Source organism: Cyprinodon tularosa, unplaced genomic scaffold, assembly GCF_016077235.1.
Source record: "Cyprinodon tularosa strain WSP-4 unplaced genomic scaffold, ASM1607723v1 ctg18, whole genome shotgun sequence".
NCBI classification, from domain to species: Eukaryota; Metazoa; Chordata; class Actinopteri; order Cyprinodontiformes; family Cyprinodontidae; genus Cyprinodon; species Cyprinodon tularosa.
The window spans coordinates 77,217-96,517 of NW_024038608.1; the positions used below are offsets into that span (position 1 = coordinate 77,217).

Consider the following 19,301-nt stretch of genomic DNA (forward strand, 5'->3'; position numbering starts at 1 on the left):
TAAAACGGGGAATCCGTCGCCAAAATGGAGCAACAAAAGAAATGATTTGCAGGCTACGCTATAAGAAGGTGAACCTTAAAGAAAGATTTAATGTGGACTGCGTGTATTTGCAAAAAAGGTTTAGTCAAACAAAGTTTTCAGAAAAAATAAAACATTTTAGAGGATATCCTTTAACACTTTTAATTCTAAATTCAACTACTTTAGGAGCTGAAAGTGTTCAAAGAAGGAGACTAATAGTTTGTGACTAATTTGGTCCCAAACGTGACCAAAACCACGGTGACCCCAGTCATTTATATATATTCTACTTTAAAGGGACCCAGTCACGCACTATAACCATGTGGATTCCATCAGATGGATTTTAATCTTACTTTGTTGGAATGAATAAACATCTATTTAGACTTTTTGGCTCTCTTATGCTGTATTCTCATCGATTGCGAAAGATTAAGCGACTGTTTTATATGTTATTCCTATGTAATGCGTTTCTAGATGAGAGCTACACAATTAGTGCAAAAACAGACCCTTTGAAAATGCCTGCTGGACCTTAAGAAGCGCTCAAATTCAAAAATCAGAACTATTCTGTCAATTTAAGTTGTGTGAATTATTTAAGGACTGCATGTGGCAGTGACATGGGGTGAAGGAAAGCAGTGGAGACCAGGGTTTTTAAGCCAAAATGAAAAAATAAATAAATAATGATAATAACATAGGATAAAATAAGGAATGGTCTGTTAAGGTTTGTAGATAGCTTTTAAAAAGCCATCTAAATTTAGCCCATAGAAGGATGGCTTTCATCGTCATCCTCTTGTAGCTCCGGACCTGGTCCCAGCCAGCCCCTGCCTCTGCCCAGCTCTTTTGAGATCTCTGCCTGGCCTCTTGCACTATGCTTTTAAACAGTTTTGGGTCAGATAGACAGACGGATACCATGGAAAGCAACCGTAATCCAACCATAGCTTCTGGATTCCCTGAACTCAAAGCATCTCTGGAAGATGTGGTGGAGGCAAGAACTCCTGCGACAATGCCAGTGTTTGGCTTTCTACAAAAAACAAAATAAAATCATAAAAAAAAAACAACAACAAGGTGACTTTCTCTGTAAAATTCTGGTGTGCCAGGTTCAGTTGAACAGACCAATGGAACCAGTAGGCAGATGTTGTTCCTCCTATTTTATGACGTAGTAAAGTGGGTGGGCCGTAGGTACTGTTTGAGACGTAATGTTTGCGAAATGTCAAGCGCAGAATTTGCCTTGTGTATTGTTTGGTGTAAACCCGCCTTTACATTTTGACGCAAAACATCACTGGTGGCTGGGTTCCCCCACTTCTGTAAAAAAATAAATGCTAATTTTGGAATACATTTTAATAGCTATTTTCTCTATGCAACATCAAGTTAACATATTGATTAGATTTTTACCCTAACATGTAGAGGGGTATAAAAAAGTTTTTTCAATTACAATGTGAATTCATACAAAACAAATCATTATATTAATTTGTTTTGTACATAATACAGAATTAACAAAAGATGAATAAGAATATGTGAAACATGGTTTGTAATGTTAAGTGATGTTAAAGTGTCATTACAGATTGTCAGGTTGTGTGGAGGTTTTGGAGGACCCAAATGTAGAGACGAGGAAGGTAGAGTTGAGTTCTTGTAGGTTTACTGTCCAAAAGTGGAAACTGAACCAAACATCCAAAATAACAAGTACAGAGAACCAAAATCTAGGAGACATGCAGGAAAATGGAAATGATAAGGAACCAGCAAACAGTGACTGAACATGAGGTGTATAAATGGGAGACTAAACAAAGACCAGGCTAATAAGCAGATAGGTAGCAGGTGTGGACAGAGGAGCCTAGAAGGGAGCTAGTGAAAAAATAGACTGCCACAAGAGGGCAACAGAGGGCAAACAAGAAATACCTAAGAACTCAAATACAATCACAAATAACTAGACTATCACAAAATGAAAATGACTCCAATAAACTAGAAAACACGGAAAGACGTGAATCAAAGTATAACTAAAAATTTAAAAAAGAAATGCGACCTAGCCGTTATCGGATCAGACTCGTATCGGGCTCAGGACCACATAGCCAAGTGGCTTTGGTCGCATCCGATCTGTGTTGTTCATGCTTTTGTTTGGGCAAAAAAAATCAGATTTTGGTAACTTCAGGCTACTGAATGAACGTAGCCATGCTTGGCATCAGGCTTTATAGTTTTCACTCTAACGGTCTCATCTTATTAGGTACATATAGGTAGGTTTACCACTCAGGTAAGCTACATAAGTAGTTTCCCTTAAAACGAATACATGTTGTTGGCTCTAACTATTTTCACAATTTAAAAATTCTCCAGGGTATTTAGGCCCGGGAAGTTTAGGACGTTTTAAGATTAGGAAGATGTCAATGAAAATATATATTTTATAGGGTTAATTTTTTTGTCAGGGCCATCCCATTCTCTGCAGGGCAGAACATATTTTGAGCACCCTTTAAAAGGTTTTAGGGAGTATGAGGTGTTGCACCTTTACACACAAACTGTGTGGACAAGAAATAGCAGATTTCTGGGATTTTTGCCAGTTTTCCCACCTTAGCTGCATCTGGTTTGACAAACACAGACCTCATGTGCTCAATGTAGGATGTGATGAACAAAACATGTGAGATGTGTGATCATTTAAGGAAAGCTTAATGATTATAGGTGTGAGTTGATGCAACAGGGATCCAGGCCCTGTCTCAAAGAGCTTGAAATATACAAAAATAAAATGTAACAGTTGAGTTTCCGTCAAGTGAATCAGTGTTGTACGCCTCTTAATAAGATGAGGCATTAAATGGATTTCCAGAAAGTCACTCATCAACCTAAATTGGCCCAAAGAGGTGAAGATATGTCCCTGTTTTCTCCTCTATGCCCCCTTTTCCCCTTTCAGCATTTATAATCTGTGCAGCAGTGCAATCATCCTTAGAGATAATTGATAACAAAAGGCCAAATTGAAAACACTCTGCAGGGGAGAGTTAATAATCAAGGGTTCCAAATTACTGATTAAACGCTCGCTGAATAGCTGTGAGTTGTATTGAATAAACAGCATGAGGTTGTGCTTTCCTGATTATCTCCAAAAGTGTAGGAGTGCAGCCCAATCCCCCTGGCTTTTGTCAAGCTGAGTCCTGATATAAACATGCTTTGCTGCCATGCTCTTGTTTCGTTCGCCCAACACAATATAACTGTCCCGAAACAGACAAATTAGCCGTGGTCCACGCTAAATTTAAGGTCAAGTAACCGAGGTTGTGTGTTCCGGGATGAAGTCGGTTGGATTTCCTTCTCCTTGTTACGCCTAGTTGTTAAAAGGCAGAGTGGAGACATTAAACCAAGCAGGGGGTGAAAAGAGAGGCCTGTGGCTCTGATGGTGGAAATGCTCAGAGGTATCTGATTGGCTGCGGAGCTTTGAGGCAGTTGGATGAAAGGTTTCTGAAATTATTACCAAGCAGCTCAAACTAATTGAGTATAATTGTGCAGAGGGAGCGCAGCGACACCGTAGTTCCCGATGCAAGCCTCCTTCTCACGCCATGTGTCTGGCTTATGGGACGAGGCGCTTCCTTGTTGCGCACTTGGTGTTGTCTTTAGGAACTGCGTTCTGGGTGGGCTTCTATGGAGTGAGTTTTGCTCCATGAATAATGCAAGAAAAAAAAAAGGGTTTTGTAATTGGAAATTAAAAATGAAAAACTCTTGAAAAACATCAATCTTCTCCTGTTCATTCCATCAAGATCGCGGTGGGGCTATCTCCGACAGTCTATGGGCAAAAAGTGAGGTCATTTCAATTTGAATTTTTTTTTTTTGTTTTTTACATTTTATTAAAAGAAAAGAGGAGAATGCAACCCATAAACGTAGTCTGAAGAAAAATAAATATAATTAATATGTAAATCGAAATGTAAAGAAAAATACATTTCAAATATAAAATGCAAAAAAAAAACAACAACAGATGAATAAATTTAAAAGTATAAAACATAAGAAATTGAAAAAAAAAATCAGAAATATTTTGAATTTACTCTACTTTCTTTGATTAAAACTTTTTTTCAAAATTTCATCTTTGGATTGCAATTTATTTTTTCCGTACCATTTGTGTAAATAATGTAACAAACTTCACTCCATAGGTAAAACATTACATAAAGAGATTTCAACCTTCTCTCCTAGAACTCAGAATCTCACACTTCATCTTGAGTGATTAAACAAAGTCTCTCGCCAGGGGTGGCAACTGCCTCTTTGTCCACATCTCTAAAGGCTCCCTCGGCGTGCAGGTGACATACCAGGCATACCTGGGCCCTCCGTGTGGGTAGCCACGGGCCCTAGGGTGTGGGAAACCCGGCAGACTCAGAGACACTCGCTGCGTTTGAGTGGCAGAAGATGGGGAGTTTTCCCTCCATCTTCTCATGGGAACACTTCCTCTCTCATGAGCCTCACAGCGAGCGATTACAACCCTGGTTTTCCCTTAACTCCAAACTAAAAAAAAAAAAAAAAGTCACTTCTGTATAACCACACGCTGTAATACTAAGCTGCCACCAGCCGCTTGTAAATTGGTTTAATAATTCTCAGGGCCACTTGCTTGTTTTTCCATTCAGTTAAAGCTTAGCTTCTGTTTTTATTAGAGCAATTATACAGTAATTTATGGATCAGTGCATCATATCCTGTCAAATCCTGCCCTACCTCTCTGCGATCCAACAGACTGCAGTAATTTGAGGTCATCTGTTTATTAGGTTTAGGTTTCTTAAATAGTTAACTTTCAGTGGGGGTTTACATTGGCTTTAAAAGAGCAAAAGGATTGTCCGACAGAAAAGGAGCTTGTTTATAGTTGGCTTCCACGCTTTAAAGATGGGTCTTTTCCAGCTTATTTTGGGGAATTTACCACTTTTTCATTCATTTTAAGCCTACCCCTTTTTGGTAAATCTTCATTCTGGTATAAAAGGCTCCAAAATGAACAATAAATAAAACTCAGCAAAGGTCTATATTTAAACAGAATCTTTAGGTATTGTACCAGCAGCTCCTGTCACATTGCCAAACCCCTTCCTCCCCTATTTATTTAGTTGAAAAACTCAAATCTGACATAAAGCTTATAAACTCAAGTCCAAAGAAAATCCCTCAAAATCTATTGTTTCAGTGTATTCTCATTATGAGTGTGTATGACATCGTACGAAAAGTTATGCACCTTAATTTCGTACGTTTTGGACGTTTTTTTCGTCTTATGCGCATCTGACGCACCATTCACGAACATAGAATATAAATTACTATTAGCCCTAACCCTAACCCTAACCCTAAGATATAAAACAGCAAGCAACGTAGTTAGAGACATGAATAAGTGATCATTGCACTGTTTTTCCCAGTTTTACGTCCGTCCGCGGATCTGTTTTTTTTTTCTGTCTGCCAGCGCATGCGCACTGATGTAGGTTTTTGAGGAAAAACGTCCAAAAACGTACGAAATAGTGTGCATAACTTTCCGTACAATTTCATACGAACTGATAATGAGAATATGTTAATTGTTTACGCACCGTGTAAAGGAAAAGTCCGGTCATATTCAGAATTCAAACTTCTGAAAGTACTTTAACTAGGAAGTTATTCCATACTGTGAAATGATACGTTTTTTAATTAAGAGCAATTTTCTTTTGAATGCGATTTACTGCTGACATCTATGTTTGTCAAAGAACGCTACTGCCATCTACCGGTTTGTGACGTCACAGTGCAGTATCGGCTGTTGATCAAGTCCCAGTGCTGTATCTGGTGTTTGTCACAATGCGCTATTATCCAAGTGAGCTTGAAAAATGTGTTCTTCGAAATGTTGGCTACATATTAAGAGTTTTTTCTCTGGCCAGAAGTTGAGTTGCAAATTCTCCATCTTCAAGTTGGCAATCCAATGACGATGTGGTGGATCATGAATTGGGAAGGTGAAATACATATTTCTTTCACTTTTACCCGAGTTTTACCCAAAGTATTACAACATCCAACTGCCATGCATGTGGGCATTGTCACTTTAACTATAGCTCTCACGAATGTCAATGGTGAAGTCCTGACGAACTCTTAAATACTTGTTAATTGCAGGAGTGTCTAGTTGTTCCCACTGATTTCGCTTGTAAAGCGGGGAGAATGACGCTAGGCTTACCGCACTGTCAAGAGTAAGGTGTTACTATTTTTAGGCTAAAATGTCCGGTGCCGGACTCAGTGATCAGTGATTTACAAAATCACCGCAAACGTAATAGTTTTAGGTATAGATAATGATCCATTGATTATTCCTTGCTGATCGGATTTTCCCTTTAGTACAATACAAGGGAAAGTCTGTCTCCTTAAAAGGGAAATTTTTGGTTGTTGTTTTGGTCGGTAATTGGGTAGGGAACGTCACTGCACCCCAATCACTAGACGTTTTCAAACATTAGTTCTTAGGCTAAATCTGGTTGGTCCGTCATAGTCTTGATTTAGTCCAGAAAAGTTTTTGAAAATTTGTCTGTGTTTATAATCTAATTTTGTCCAGCTTTAGTCCAATAATAGACGTTGAAAAGACATTGCAAACCCAGTTTTCAACATCTTTTCAACGATTTGAAAATTGCAACATTTAACCTTTTACTTTTCAACCAAATGTAGACGCCGTTTGGATGTAAATCATGTCGTCTTTTCACTTTCTTTTCAAATGGTTTGTGCTCAGTGGGCAGACATCATTTAGACATTGGTTTTTAGACTAAATGTGGTTTGTCCATCATATTCTTGATTTAGTCCAGTAATTGACGACACTGAAAAGACATTGTAAACTGGGTTTGCGACGTCTTGCGATCTGAAAATCAGGGCTTTTCACCTTTCATTTTTCAACCAAACATGGACGTTGTTCAGAGGTAAATCCTCTCTTCTTGTCACTGTCTTTTCAACCAATTTTTGCCCAGTGGCTCGTTGAATCCTGTAATAGTTATTACGCCCTTTATTTTGGTTGTCTGAATTTGGTATGCATTAAATCCCCAACCCAATTAATGCAATTCATATCCATTTCACGTTTGAATGACAAAAGATCTCATATTTGACAAAGCAACATTGAATAATATTGGTCCAAAGACAACTCAATCATGGTTTCTCAATGACCCTACAAGACCTGACAATAAAAAGGATTTCTTTATCATTTAAAGTTAGGCATTACAATATATTGCTATCCATAAAAAAGCATTGGTCTTTTGGCCCAGGCTGTGTGTAAGGTTACACTTACTGTTATCCTTATTAAGTCAAGGTTTATTGCTCAATCAAAGCCAACAGCAATCAGTGAAAACATAAAAGAGGAATCTCTAGAGTTCATTCCTGGACTAACAGATTTTACTTGTAGTCCGTCCACTCGTGCTCCGGGCCATCGTCCGGCTTATATAATTGGACGTCTATTTCCCTTTATTCCATGATGCTGCTCTTTTGTCCTTCTAGATGAGGGGCCAATTATAGACTCTCCTCCTACAATCGTGAGCCAGATCAAAGTGGATACCGGGGCTGCGTGCGGGCAGAGTCACATGTAATGTTCCACCAAACTTAAACTGCCGCTTCCCCTCCGGTATTTTATCAGATCCCGAAGTCTGCTTAGAGACATTCGCTGTATAGTCTATAATGAGGGCAAGACAGCCGCACAGCTGAGGGGGGAACTATTGTCGTTTGGGCAGATTAGAGGGGCAGTTATACGAAAATAAAGCTTTGATTGTGACACTTTTTGTGCTTCATTCCACTCCAAGAACCCTAATCAGATCAGCTGTTCATCCCTTTGCGGAAGAAAGTGCAAACTTCCTTTTCTTGTGACTGGTTTATATTAAGCCACTTCCTACTAGAAGACTTTAGACATGGGGCAGATGATTTAATCCTTTGCCAATTCATAACTCTACTGAAAGACCCTTTGTTTTATGATCTTACATTCTGGACCATTTTTTCTCCATTTTAGTTTTTATTTTTGAGTTTCTTATGTATGCTTTATTTTTTTCAGAAGTGTTTAGATTACAAAAATTTTTTTGTATTCTTAGTTTTGCTCCTCTGGTTATTCTTTGTTGCGCCCTAATGTCCTTTCCTTTCCCCTTAGGTCCTTCTAGTTACTTCTGTCTACACCTGCTCCCTGTAAGCTAATTAATCCTCACATCGTTTCTGTCTCCCACATATACACCTCCTGTTCAGTTACTCATTGCAGAATCCTAATCTTTCCTTAGGTCTATTCCTCCCCAGTGTCACCCAGTTTTTTTTGGTCCCTGAGTTTCTGAACAATTGGTTCTGGACTGTGGATTTTGTGTTTTACTTATTCATTAAATGTTGCAAGAAATCTTCTTTACATCACAGCTCTGTATTTGGATCATCTACCAACCTCAATACATCCCACACACTTCAATGATTCTCTTTAGGTGGATTTTCCCTAGTAGGATTTGGTTCGATTTCCTTTTGACTACTGTCTTTCCTTTACCATCAAGCTACTAGCAGATTTGAAAGAACTCCTTTTAACTGGCAGTGTTTAATATATATATTTTCAATGTGGTGTAGTTTTTTTGACGAGTCATTGTAGGGATCCATACCTGTTGAGATTTTGGTTTAGATGATTCTCTAGCTGGAATACCCAACTGTGTCCATGTTTCAACCACCAAGCTGCTAAATTAGCAATAGTTAATTCATTTAAAGATACTTAAACTTGTTTATTGATTCAAGGATTTTGTACACCACAGAGGAACACTTGGATACAGAAGAATCCTACAGCGTGATGCAGCCAACATCGTATTTGACAAATTTGGAGCTGTATTCTTACCTTTAGAAAGCTAGATTTTTATTCCTACTCGCAATTCTTTTGTCATTTTGGCCAAATAGCTTAGTCTTTTTCTCCAGAAGTCATTTGACGGCTAACTTCAGTCAAGGTTGATTGGACCGGTTTTGGGTTGGGAGATTTTTTCTTGGTTTCCTCCCTTTTCTGTGGTTCATGAATTCCAATCAGGTTAGTAAACACCCTGCAGTTATAATCAAGATCTTCTTTGAAGTCACTTTACTCAAGCTACTCTATAAATTAATTCAACACTTACACCAATTGATTGTGTATCTACTTGAACTGTCAAGGAGTCAGAGATCGTTTCCTTGAAAAACACTGTTATTCCCTATATCCATTTGTTTACTGCTTTAAAAAAACAACAGAAAACCAAAACCATAATTTGATCTGACTCATAAATTATGGCATTTCTCAGAATGTGACCAAAACCTTTGCAATTATCTGTCTTCAATCATCCAATAGTATTGGAACACAGTAATATTGGAACCATATTGGACAAAAATAATAATTTAAATGCTGAAAATTCCAAAAAAAGACATTTTGATTGTTGTATTACACATATATATAATGGCTTCAAGTGGAGATCTTTTTTATTTTACGCTAAAAGAAAAACAAAACTTGCAACCAGAGCAAAGCTGGACATGACTCAGGGTGTCGACCCCGTCCACCTGGCACTCAAGCCCGTTTTCCATGGGAGTTTGTTTAGTGTATACTGATCAGGCAGGGTTAGGTTAGGAGAAGATGTAGCTGGCAGTGAGGCGCTAACAGGATTTGATGTGCAGATTATCACCCCAAAGCTGAGGGGGGGGGGTGCAGCATCTGTTAGCAAACAGAAACCCATGTCCTCACCTTGCAGCTGGGGCAGCTACGCCTTTACACCCCTCTAGAAGACTGGGGGTGAGACAGTGGGTGGTATTGGAGTGAGGGGATATATCATGCCACATTGAATCTCCTGCACACAGGCTGTCCATTGACTGAATCCGTCCCATTGGGCGCAGGGCCAAACCCTCAGCTGGGATCTCAGAGGGCCCTTTTATGCTCGGCTTTCTAAAACAAAAGTGTAAATGTCCGGTTTATGGGTGAAAATATCGCTTTTTAAAGGCAGCGGTACATGACAGAATGAGATGAGCCCCACAGTTGTGTGGCTCATTTTGGAAACCATAAAACTGATTTAACGTCTAATTTGAATCTTTTATCTACATAAATTAAAATCTATTCTTTTTTACATTATTGCTTAATTGCTTGTTTTAAATAACTTATATTTTATGTGTGTTTTAGTTTCTAATTCTATGTGATTCATTATGAAGCAATGTTAATAAATTTGAAAGAATTTAATATACATGTTTTTATTTTCTATTATTAAAAAATACTAATTTAAAATTCTTCGTAATCCTTTTTAAAATTTTTCCTTTTATTCAAATTTCATATTAATACATACTGTACTAATTTGTTTTGTCATTCTACTAATTTATACGTACATAACAAAATCATCAACAGAAGTGAATTTTAGATATATATATTTTTTTATTGGTTATCTGAAAATTTTTGCTGAATAAATTCAAATGTCTTATTGTCCGTCTTCCTTGAAGTAGAAATACTAAACTGACCACATAACAAAAATTTAATTATTATAATGGCAATATTAACAGGGGTTGGGCAATACAGAAAAAAAACTAAAAAAAAAAAAATCTATGAACTTAATCTATGAATAAAAAAAAAAAAAATAATAAGGTCTTCCATACTTTAAAAGTCTGATTCTGTTTTTTTTTTTTTTTTTTTTTTTTTTTTTTCAGAATCTTAAGTTTCTGCCCAGCAGTTTGTTTCATATAGAGATCTTGGAAGCATTTAATGTCTTGCTGTCCTATCCACATGAAATATTAATGTGTTTCCACATCAGCTGCAGACTGAGTAAATACATGCAGAAACCACTTTACCCGCTGATTTATGTCCTAAATAAGAGCTCAGGGCTGTTCTTGTTTGCTTCATTTTGTACTGACTGATGAGTCTATGCTTGTGCTTTTTGCACAAGTTGACACGAATCACTCCGTCCTTGCATGTGTCTTAAACCGAGGTTGTCCCGGCCATGCGTACGCCTAAAGACAAGATGAAAAAAAAAAACCATTTGCATTCCCTACCAAAGTAACTGCCTCACCTGTTCCTGACAGGCCTGTCGGGTGAGTTCCTAACAGGTGTTCAGAGCTATGACGCTTCCTGACACCTGGACATTTCTTTTTTTATTTTATTTTTTCAACACTTATTGCTAAGAACTAAAAGAGTTTACAATAAAACCCCATCTTTCCCATTTTTACATGACAGCAATGCTTCGGAATCTCTCAGCCTTGTAATTTACCAACCGTTTTTGACCAGACAGATGATGTAAATTATTCCAGTCTTGATTCTTCCAAGCCACAAATATTGGCCTTAATTTATAATATTACATTCATGTTATTTTTCCATTAATCTAGTTGAAGCCTTGACAAACGGCCAGTCTCATTCGCTGAAGATGATTTACCCAAACAGTCAATCATTTTGGACCATATTAAATTTTCAAGCCAAAATCATTATAAGGAAATTAGAATCATGAGTATTTACTGACAAATGAGGCGCACTTGAATTGCCAAAGGATGCGTTATTGTAATATAAACCTTTATTAGAGAGACATGCTTCCATATATTCTACCTAAATTGCCTAATTCCCATTATATCATGCTTTATACTGGCTAAATATTCCAAACACCAATGGCATCAGTCCAGTTTCTCATCATTAAAACATTAGTGGGAGTATTTGCTTGCATAATACTTCATGACTATTTGTCTATTTCACAACTGAAGCTTTGACTGTAAATAATTAGTCACTGACAGGAATGTGCTCGGGGTGGGCAATGGTTTTTCACGCCAGCGTCCCTTCGGCATTCTTCAAACAGCTGATCCGTGGCGGAAAATGAGCTCATAAATTCCTCACCGAGGCTGGGCCAGGTGCTTATGGAAGGATGAGTTTTTGATGTTGAACACCACCTGCCAGTCAGCTGCTTTAAAGTTATTAACTAAAAAAAGGATCTTAGTATAAGTGCATGGTCCTTTTCTTGATTTTTTATGTGTCTCTTGATTATTTCCTACTCACATGTGGACCTGTTTTGAGTGCTGTAATGACTTTGAGGGGGAACCAAGGCAAGTAAACTACCTTTGATAGGCTAAGTCACTTAATATGGTTTCGCAAAGCAATCAGAAATCTTTCAACAAAAGCAAGTTTGCACTTACATAAAACCAGTATAAAGATTGAAACACATAAAAAAATAAAAATCGGGGGCTCTTAGACCTCCCTTTATCAGTGGTACCTGGGTAACTGCCCATTATGCCCATATGGTTAAAGGCTGATTTATACTTCGAAACCAGGTCTTCTGCGTAGGTGTTGCAGTGAACAAAAAGATGTCCCCGCCCCCTCCGCAGACACTCTGCTCTGCTATCTCGCAAATTGTAGGTGACCACAGACAGGAGGCCGGCTCCTTTGTTTTTATGACCGCAATAGCGGAAAACAACTCGTGATGTTGGACCAGCTAGAAGAATGCGGTGCGCGAGAACGCTTGGACCCCTTTTCCACCTAGATCCGCGCTCTTTTTCGACCTCATGTCCCTCCGTTAATGGACAAACTCGCTCCCACTTCCTCTCCGCCTCGGCTGTAGCTAGACCCACAGCGTATAGCGCAGACCACGCTCAAAATTGAGCATAAATCAAAAATGTCTGCATCAAGTTCACTGCGTCACACTGCTGCAGGGAGTATAACCAGTCCTTGAGTAGCCAATATTTTGATTTCCAAAAATTTTGAGACTTTCCTAGCATCGAGACAGATTAAGACAGGCTTCTATGGGGTTAACGAATGTGCTTTATTATACCTAAATGGTACAAAAATAACTTCTGTAGCAAAACGAAATCTGTAACAATCAGTAACAAAATTACAATCACATGAATACAGTTAAATAATGTCCATGTGGGCTTTGAGATCTCCAGCACCTTTATTAGATGGAACAAGCAAATTTCTTTGCATTTAATCTGTGAAGCTGCACTTTTGTTTTGCCATTTTCTGTCCAATGCTGGTTGCTCTGCTTCCTGTGTGTGGATGGGTGTCTCGCTAGACCCTCCTACAAGGCAGTTCCTCGACAATTAAGTTTGGCAACAAAGTACCGTAGTATTCTAAGCAAAGCGCCAGCCATTTAAGCATATTATTATGGTCCAATGAAAAACAGTGAAACCTGGACATTTTCATGAATTTACAATCACACCCGAATCACAGAATTTTGAAAGTGGACATTTGGTCACCCCACATACGTGTGAAAATATATAAAGATCTTTTTGAAAATTAATACAACATTCCTGAACAATCCCAATTTATTTTAAGGAAACCTACAAAAGGTTCCTTCATTTGCCTTCATAATTTATCCAAAAAGAAGAACAAAACATTTTTATTTGAACATTCATTTGTTGCAACAAGGCTTTCTGGTAACAAATCTTATCCCATAAAAAAAAAACCTGTTTGTTTACTACTGTATATAGCAAATTTCCCACTCAATATATACCAGGAAATATGAAATCATGACTGACATATTGAAATTAATCTCTTATTTTTAAAAAGATGATTTTAATGAAGGATGTTTTTTTATTTAGAACAACATACTAAAGTAAATATTGGGATATGTGTACTTCATCTTTATTCAAGGCAAATTTTAATAAGAAAAATTGCCAAATTTATTTATTGAAAGGGGGCACTTATAAAACTTGATACATTTTATATTCAAATAACAAGGTACTTTTTAACAATTATACTACAATATGATCAAATTTGCTTGGTCAAACTATTACTGACTGTTACTACTACTAAAATATTGAGATTGCGTCTGCAGCAATCCCTTTAACCTGTTTCAGCATTTGCTCATATAGTGGCCTACTCAAAGTAAACCAAATCCAAAACAAAGATTTGCTTGTCACATTTGGGGGCGTTTAAACTGATCTTCATCTTAATGTTTGAGGCCCTGCAGAGGTCAGTTTCTTTCTGCTGCCATACTTGGCCTTTGAGGTGCCAAAAGCACTTTGTCTACCTCATCGTCGTCTGTGTAATTATACGCCTCTAGGTTTGAACTTTGGGAAACATCCTCTGAGAAGAAATTTCTGTGCAGTGAGAACAGGAACTTCACCAATCAAGCAGACGAAAATAAACCATGATTAGAGGATAGTTGTGGGAGAAACATGGCACAATTTCCATAACAGCTTCCACATTTTCCATTCTGAATGAGAAAACTGTCATTATCCATTGTGTCGCCTCGGATAGACCTCTGGGACTGTATGAAAACCAGCAATCTGACATTCAGATTTAATTCATGGGGTGTCAGTGAGGAAGCTGGTGAGCAGAGATTCTGGTTCAGCTTGGAACTGATGAGACACTTTTGGAAACGTGGCACACTGAGGTTTAGACTCTTTCAATATATCATCAAAAATGCTATTGTTGGACAAAAACAAAATAACCAGAGAAAACAACACAACGAAAAAAACATCAAAGTGTTTGCACAGCTGGAAAAAAGATAGAAAAAGACACCTTTCATTACATGGAATGCAATTAAGTATTTAAATAACCTTAATAATAATTTAAAAAAAATTTAAATTACACCATCTACACATAGACTACTGCTAGACCATCATATAATAAAAAATAAACCCAAGTAAAAACTGAAAGAATTAGTGGTTACTAACTACTGATCGTTCTAAAGCCAATTGCTAAAGTTTTGAGATCAACTTAAACCACAGTTTACAAATTCAACAAACACGAAACACTGGTAAACGTTTCTTGCCTCTAAGAGAGGTAATTTCAACCAGAACTACTCCAAGAGACGCCATAATGATGATGCTTTTGAAGTTGTTCCCATCATACTAACAGTTGACCTGGTAAAGGCATAGATAAAATCAGTATATGTCTCGCCTTGTTGGGCCCAGATGGTTTTAGACACAAGATATACAACTGATAACATACAACTAGTGTTGCACCAATACCAGTATCGGACAGGGCCCCGATACTGCCCTAAAATGGTGATATCAGTATCGGTGAGTACCAACAAATAGGGCACCGATACCTGTTTGAGAGCCATAAGTTTATCCAACTATTGTCACCCATTCCAGGTAGGCAATAAAAAGTTCTACTGGATTCACTTTGTAATAGGTTTTTTCCTGCTTCACAAAGGTAGGCAGTAGCTTGACAAAGCCATATCGGCCGATACTGCAAGGCCAGGTATTGGGTATCGGTATCGGGGCCAAAAAATGTCATCGGCGCTACACTACATACAACTAATAATAAATTAAGAATAGCTCAACGATGACGGTCTACTACGGTCTACTACTCGTAAACTTCTGGTACCTTTGTAAAGATAGGCCATAAAATAATATTTCTACTGTGGAATCACTATCACAGCTTTTTTTTTTTCATATCTGAATATTTTGTATTTTAAGAAATAGATATTTTTAACCCTTTATAAAGTGTTTTCAATTAAATTCAGTTTATTTCTAAAGCGCCAATTCACAACACAAGTCATCTCATGGCACTTTACAGTTCACCGGATCATCCAGTCAAATTGTTTTAAAGTTTTCTATCTAAGGAAAACAAGTTGATTGCATCGACTCATTGACTCAAATACAATCCCTCACACTTAACATGCTTGTAGCGACAGTGGAGAGGAAAAACTCCCTCCCATTTTTCAAAGCTAACAGTAAAAAAACAATGAAAGTTCATGAAAACCTTGGACACAACTCAGATGTGTCAAAAACATTTCTAGAACTTCAGCAAATTAGGATGAATCACTCAAAAAAAGGGTTTTTGGTGGACATTTTGCCAGATGAAGGTTATGGTTCTTAATTACTCATAAATTATACAGTAGACTTATATAACTGTACAATAACTGTGGTTTGTTAGAATTTGCTCATTTTTGGCAATATGTAGGGGTGTGGGGGTGGAGCTCAGGCCATACGTGTACCTTATTTTAATTTGCTAAATGTGGTGACCCTAGATACCTGCTATAAGGGGCAGAACAATGTAGCGGTGTCCTGAAGCATTTTTCCAAAAGAGTCCTGTTTGATAGAGCTTTAAAGCTACAGTTTGTAATTTTCAGCGACATCTAACGTCCAGACTGCAGACTGCAGCAACATGAACATCTCCCCCCCACCGCTTCTCCCCCCCAACAATACGGCGAGCGTTACAGGACAAAATGTCTTCCACGACGTCCGCATCACCTACCTTCTCAAGTAATGAGGTTTGTTTACATAGATAATTTTACAGATAGTATTTCATTAGTCTGTGTAGGGTATAGATTTGATGTAGACTTTAGATAATAAATATACCCGTTATTTTTTCTACATCGTTGTGACGTTTTGGTGAGCTGCTTTGCATGGTGATATAAACAGACGAAGTAATTGTAGTCATTAGTTTAACAGCGAGATTGTATTCGCTGGAAGAATATATATTCCCCGTTTACAGAGTCCAAGTCTTGTTTGTGGCACGGGGGTTACAACGCGAGGAAGAGGGAGAGGAAGAGGGCAGAGAGGCCGGGGTGGGCGTGCAGCCAGGGCCAGGCGAGAGAAAGGAGGCAGCGGGGTGACTAGAGCAGAAGAGGAAAGGCTTGAAGATCTCCAAAGGAGCCGGAGAGAAGTAACCGAGGTATATATCCGTAGCTCGCTAATATGCAGCTTCATATATCTGTCTCTCTCACACTCACACACGCCACTATCAGCTGTGGTAATTTTATGAAGCTGTGGCCTTACCTGTCCAGCAGAAAACTGGCAACTTGAGCGTCACTTTGAAAACCTTTTTCCTCCATCCATGACTTCCATCGTGTAAATGCCGTGCCAATGTTGATCCGTGTTTTTTGCCGTTTCTTGTCATGCTTGCGTTTATTCTCGTCGTGTTTCCGCTTCTTAGATGACGGGGGTTCGGTGTCTGCCGCTTTTCGTTGTGATACAGAGTAGGCATGATCCTCCATTCGTCTGATGTTTGGCCACACAGTGCCAAACAGTTTGCAAAGTCACTCACTCCTGCCGCCTTGTTCACCTTTCTTGTTACTGAGGCGCAGTATACCTGCTTCTTCTTCTTCTTTGGTTTCAGGCAGACTAAACGCTTCTCAGGCATAATACTGCCATCTACTGTTCAGTACCGTCTCAGTTAATCTCTCTCAACTTGCCGTATTTACTTTCGAGCGTAATGGGAGATCTCGCAATCGCTAGTTTGTTGCTTCTGCGCTTGCCGTAGCGCAAAGATGTCTGCCTCCATGGCTGCGAGACCCGCTCCTATGTAATTATAAATAACGAATTCTAAGGCAACGCAAATATTATGGTTAAAAGGCTGAGCTCATAGGTGATGATAAATAACATAGTTATGTATAATATATTCAATTTCTGACTTTATATCCCTGTAATTATTACACACTGTAGCTTTAATACAACATTAATATTTATTGACCCTTTTTGTAAGAAAAAAACAAACAATAGAAACATTAGTTAAACACTTAATTAGAAAAATATTTATTTACCCTGTAAATGCAATACCGTGAAAACAATGTAAGCTGTTAACTTACACATGGACATGCCTATGTTGTTTTATGCTTCAGTGGGTTCTACGTCCTGTAGCGCTAGCTCCGTCTAGCCAAAACAGCAAAGACCAACGCTAAACATGTTCATTTCAAACTTGTTGAAAATGATGACAATGTGGAAATCAGAATATTATAAGGGAGTAACAAGCAGAGGGTATTCGTGGAAAGCTATACTACAAAGAGCTCCGGTTTCTGGGGCTGTTTATGGTTAGAATCAGGATCAAAACATTTTCTCAAATATATTTGAAGATAACTGTTGTAACAACTGAAGGATGCTTGGCTGACACTTCCCAACAGTCTTTCATTTTCTCTGATTTATTTTTGATGTCATGTTAGCTGCTAATGGTGTTAGCAGATAACAATCCAATCACATTTGTTTGTTTCAATAGATAAAAACTTTGAGGTAGGGATACATTGCGGCGTTGTCCAAATTTATCCCTGTCAAACTCAATAGGAATAAAAAGCAAATCTGCTAATGTTGGCCAATCCTGTGTTTGCTCTGGAGGCTCCTGTCCTATAAGACCTAACCAACTTATCAACCAAGCATGCAATAAGCAGGTGAAACAAATGGCAACCTTTCTAGCTTTTTAAGTATTATGATTATTTTTATGTATAAAAATTGGTCATTTGTTGTTTATAGCAGAATTTTTAGGACAAAATCGAGTCAAGGATCCCTTTAAAGGCTTTTGGTAAAGAAAATTGTAACATGGATGATCAACTTAAAGAAAAGGTTTAAAGTGGGCCTTGCAGCCCTTACTGGGCCCCTCCATATTTGGTGGTTGTAACTTTGCAGTTAAGGCTTGTTTCCTGCCTAAGCGTATTCTACTGCCGTCTTTAACTAGTTAGACAGTTGTGCCAGAAAGTTTTCCTTAAAATTTAAATGTTTGTGGATCTTTTTTTGAAGCTCTTCCCTCCGTAACCTAGATTAAGAGGAAAAATGTGTGTAAAATGTAGAGAGAAATTGTTATTTCATGAGCTCCTCTTTGATTATGAAAACATTTGCACTGACGTTTGGTTACAAAACCACAAATTTCATCACAACATGCGATTTTCCTGCTAAGAAACTGAATGAAAGCAAAAAAAAAAAGAGAAACCATTGACAAAGACACTATTTCTCAAATGTCTTATTGCCTTAAATGTGTACAAAACTACCAATGGTAGTTATTAGCTGTACACAAACCCCTAGAATCTCCAACACGCAAATACAGCAAGCCTCTGTTTGGCCCAGGTGATTTAATCTGACTTGACTCGGCAGTTAAAAATTAACAAGAGCTGATGTGGCCCTTGGTGAGGAGAGGCACGGATTCATGCAAGGCACTTTGCTGCCAAAGCTGCACTGCTGCATCATCATCCTAACACATACATGCGTAACACGCACGCATGCACGCACCCAGTGGCAGGCAGCAGCTGAGACTCAGCAAGGCAGCTGGGACAGAAGTGGGGAACGAAGCGGAAGAAGAGGAGGGCAAGTAGATAAGGTGGGGAAATAAAACGAAGGGTCGGAGGATGAGCCAGTTGATGGATGTTGGCGTTGGTAGGTTCCGAAGCGTTCCCTTGCTGCAGCTTATAGCGGTGAGTGGTGATTCATACTTTTAGAGATCCTTCCTTCTATATCTCAGTGTTATATGCCAAGAAAATAAAGTGGGAGAGCATATGTCAAGAAGCAGGTCTTAAAGTGGTATTTGTGATATTGTTCTATGGAAATGAAGCAACTCAAGAGTTATAATCCATAAGTAAGCGACTGAACTTTGGTGTCTAGTGTGTTAAACTGAGATTTCATCTGCACTCTTAGGGGAATTTTTAAGGGTTTATCGTCAACTTTCTTTTACAAATCTCACAGGATTTGAATTCTCATAACAACCCAAAAAGAAGGTCTGTTTTTGTAAGGATGTCAAGGTTTTGTTCATGTGACTTAACGTGACTATG

At 38.3% G+C, this 19,301-nt stretch overlaps 1 protein-coding gene across 4 annotated transcripts in view; it reads left to right on the top strand.

Annotated features, from left to right (window-relative positions):
- The window catches only part of LOC119781587 (nck-associated protein 5-like), a 232,522-nt gene that overhangs the window by 22,477 nt on the left and 190,744 nt on the right, over positions 1 to 19,301 (top strand). Inside the window, exon 1 of one of the 4 annotated variants that reach the window (XM_038282121.1) lies at positions 18,826 to 18,947. The exons of the other annotated variants lie outside the window; for them this stretch is intronic. Within the exon in view, the coding sequence (XP_038138049.1) occupies positions 18,882 to 18,947 (66 nt within the window). The 5' untranslated portion in view covers positions 18,826 to 18,881. Of the gene's footprint in view, positions 1 to 18,825; positions 18,948 to 19,301 lie in introns of those variants that run through there. 4 annotated transcript variants of the gene reach the window in all.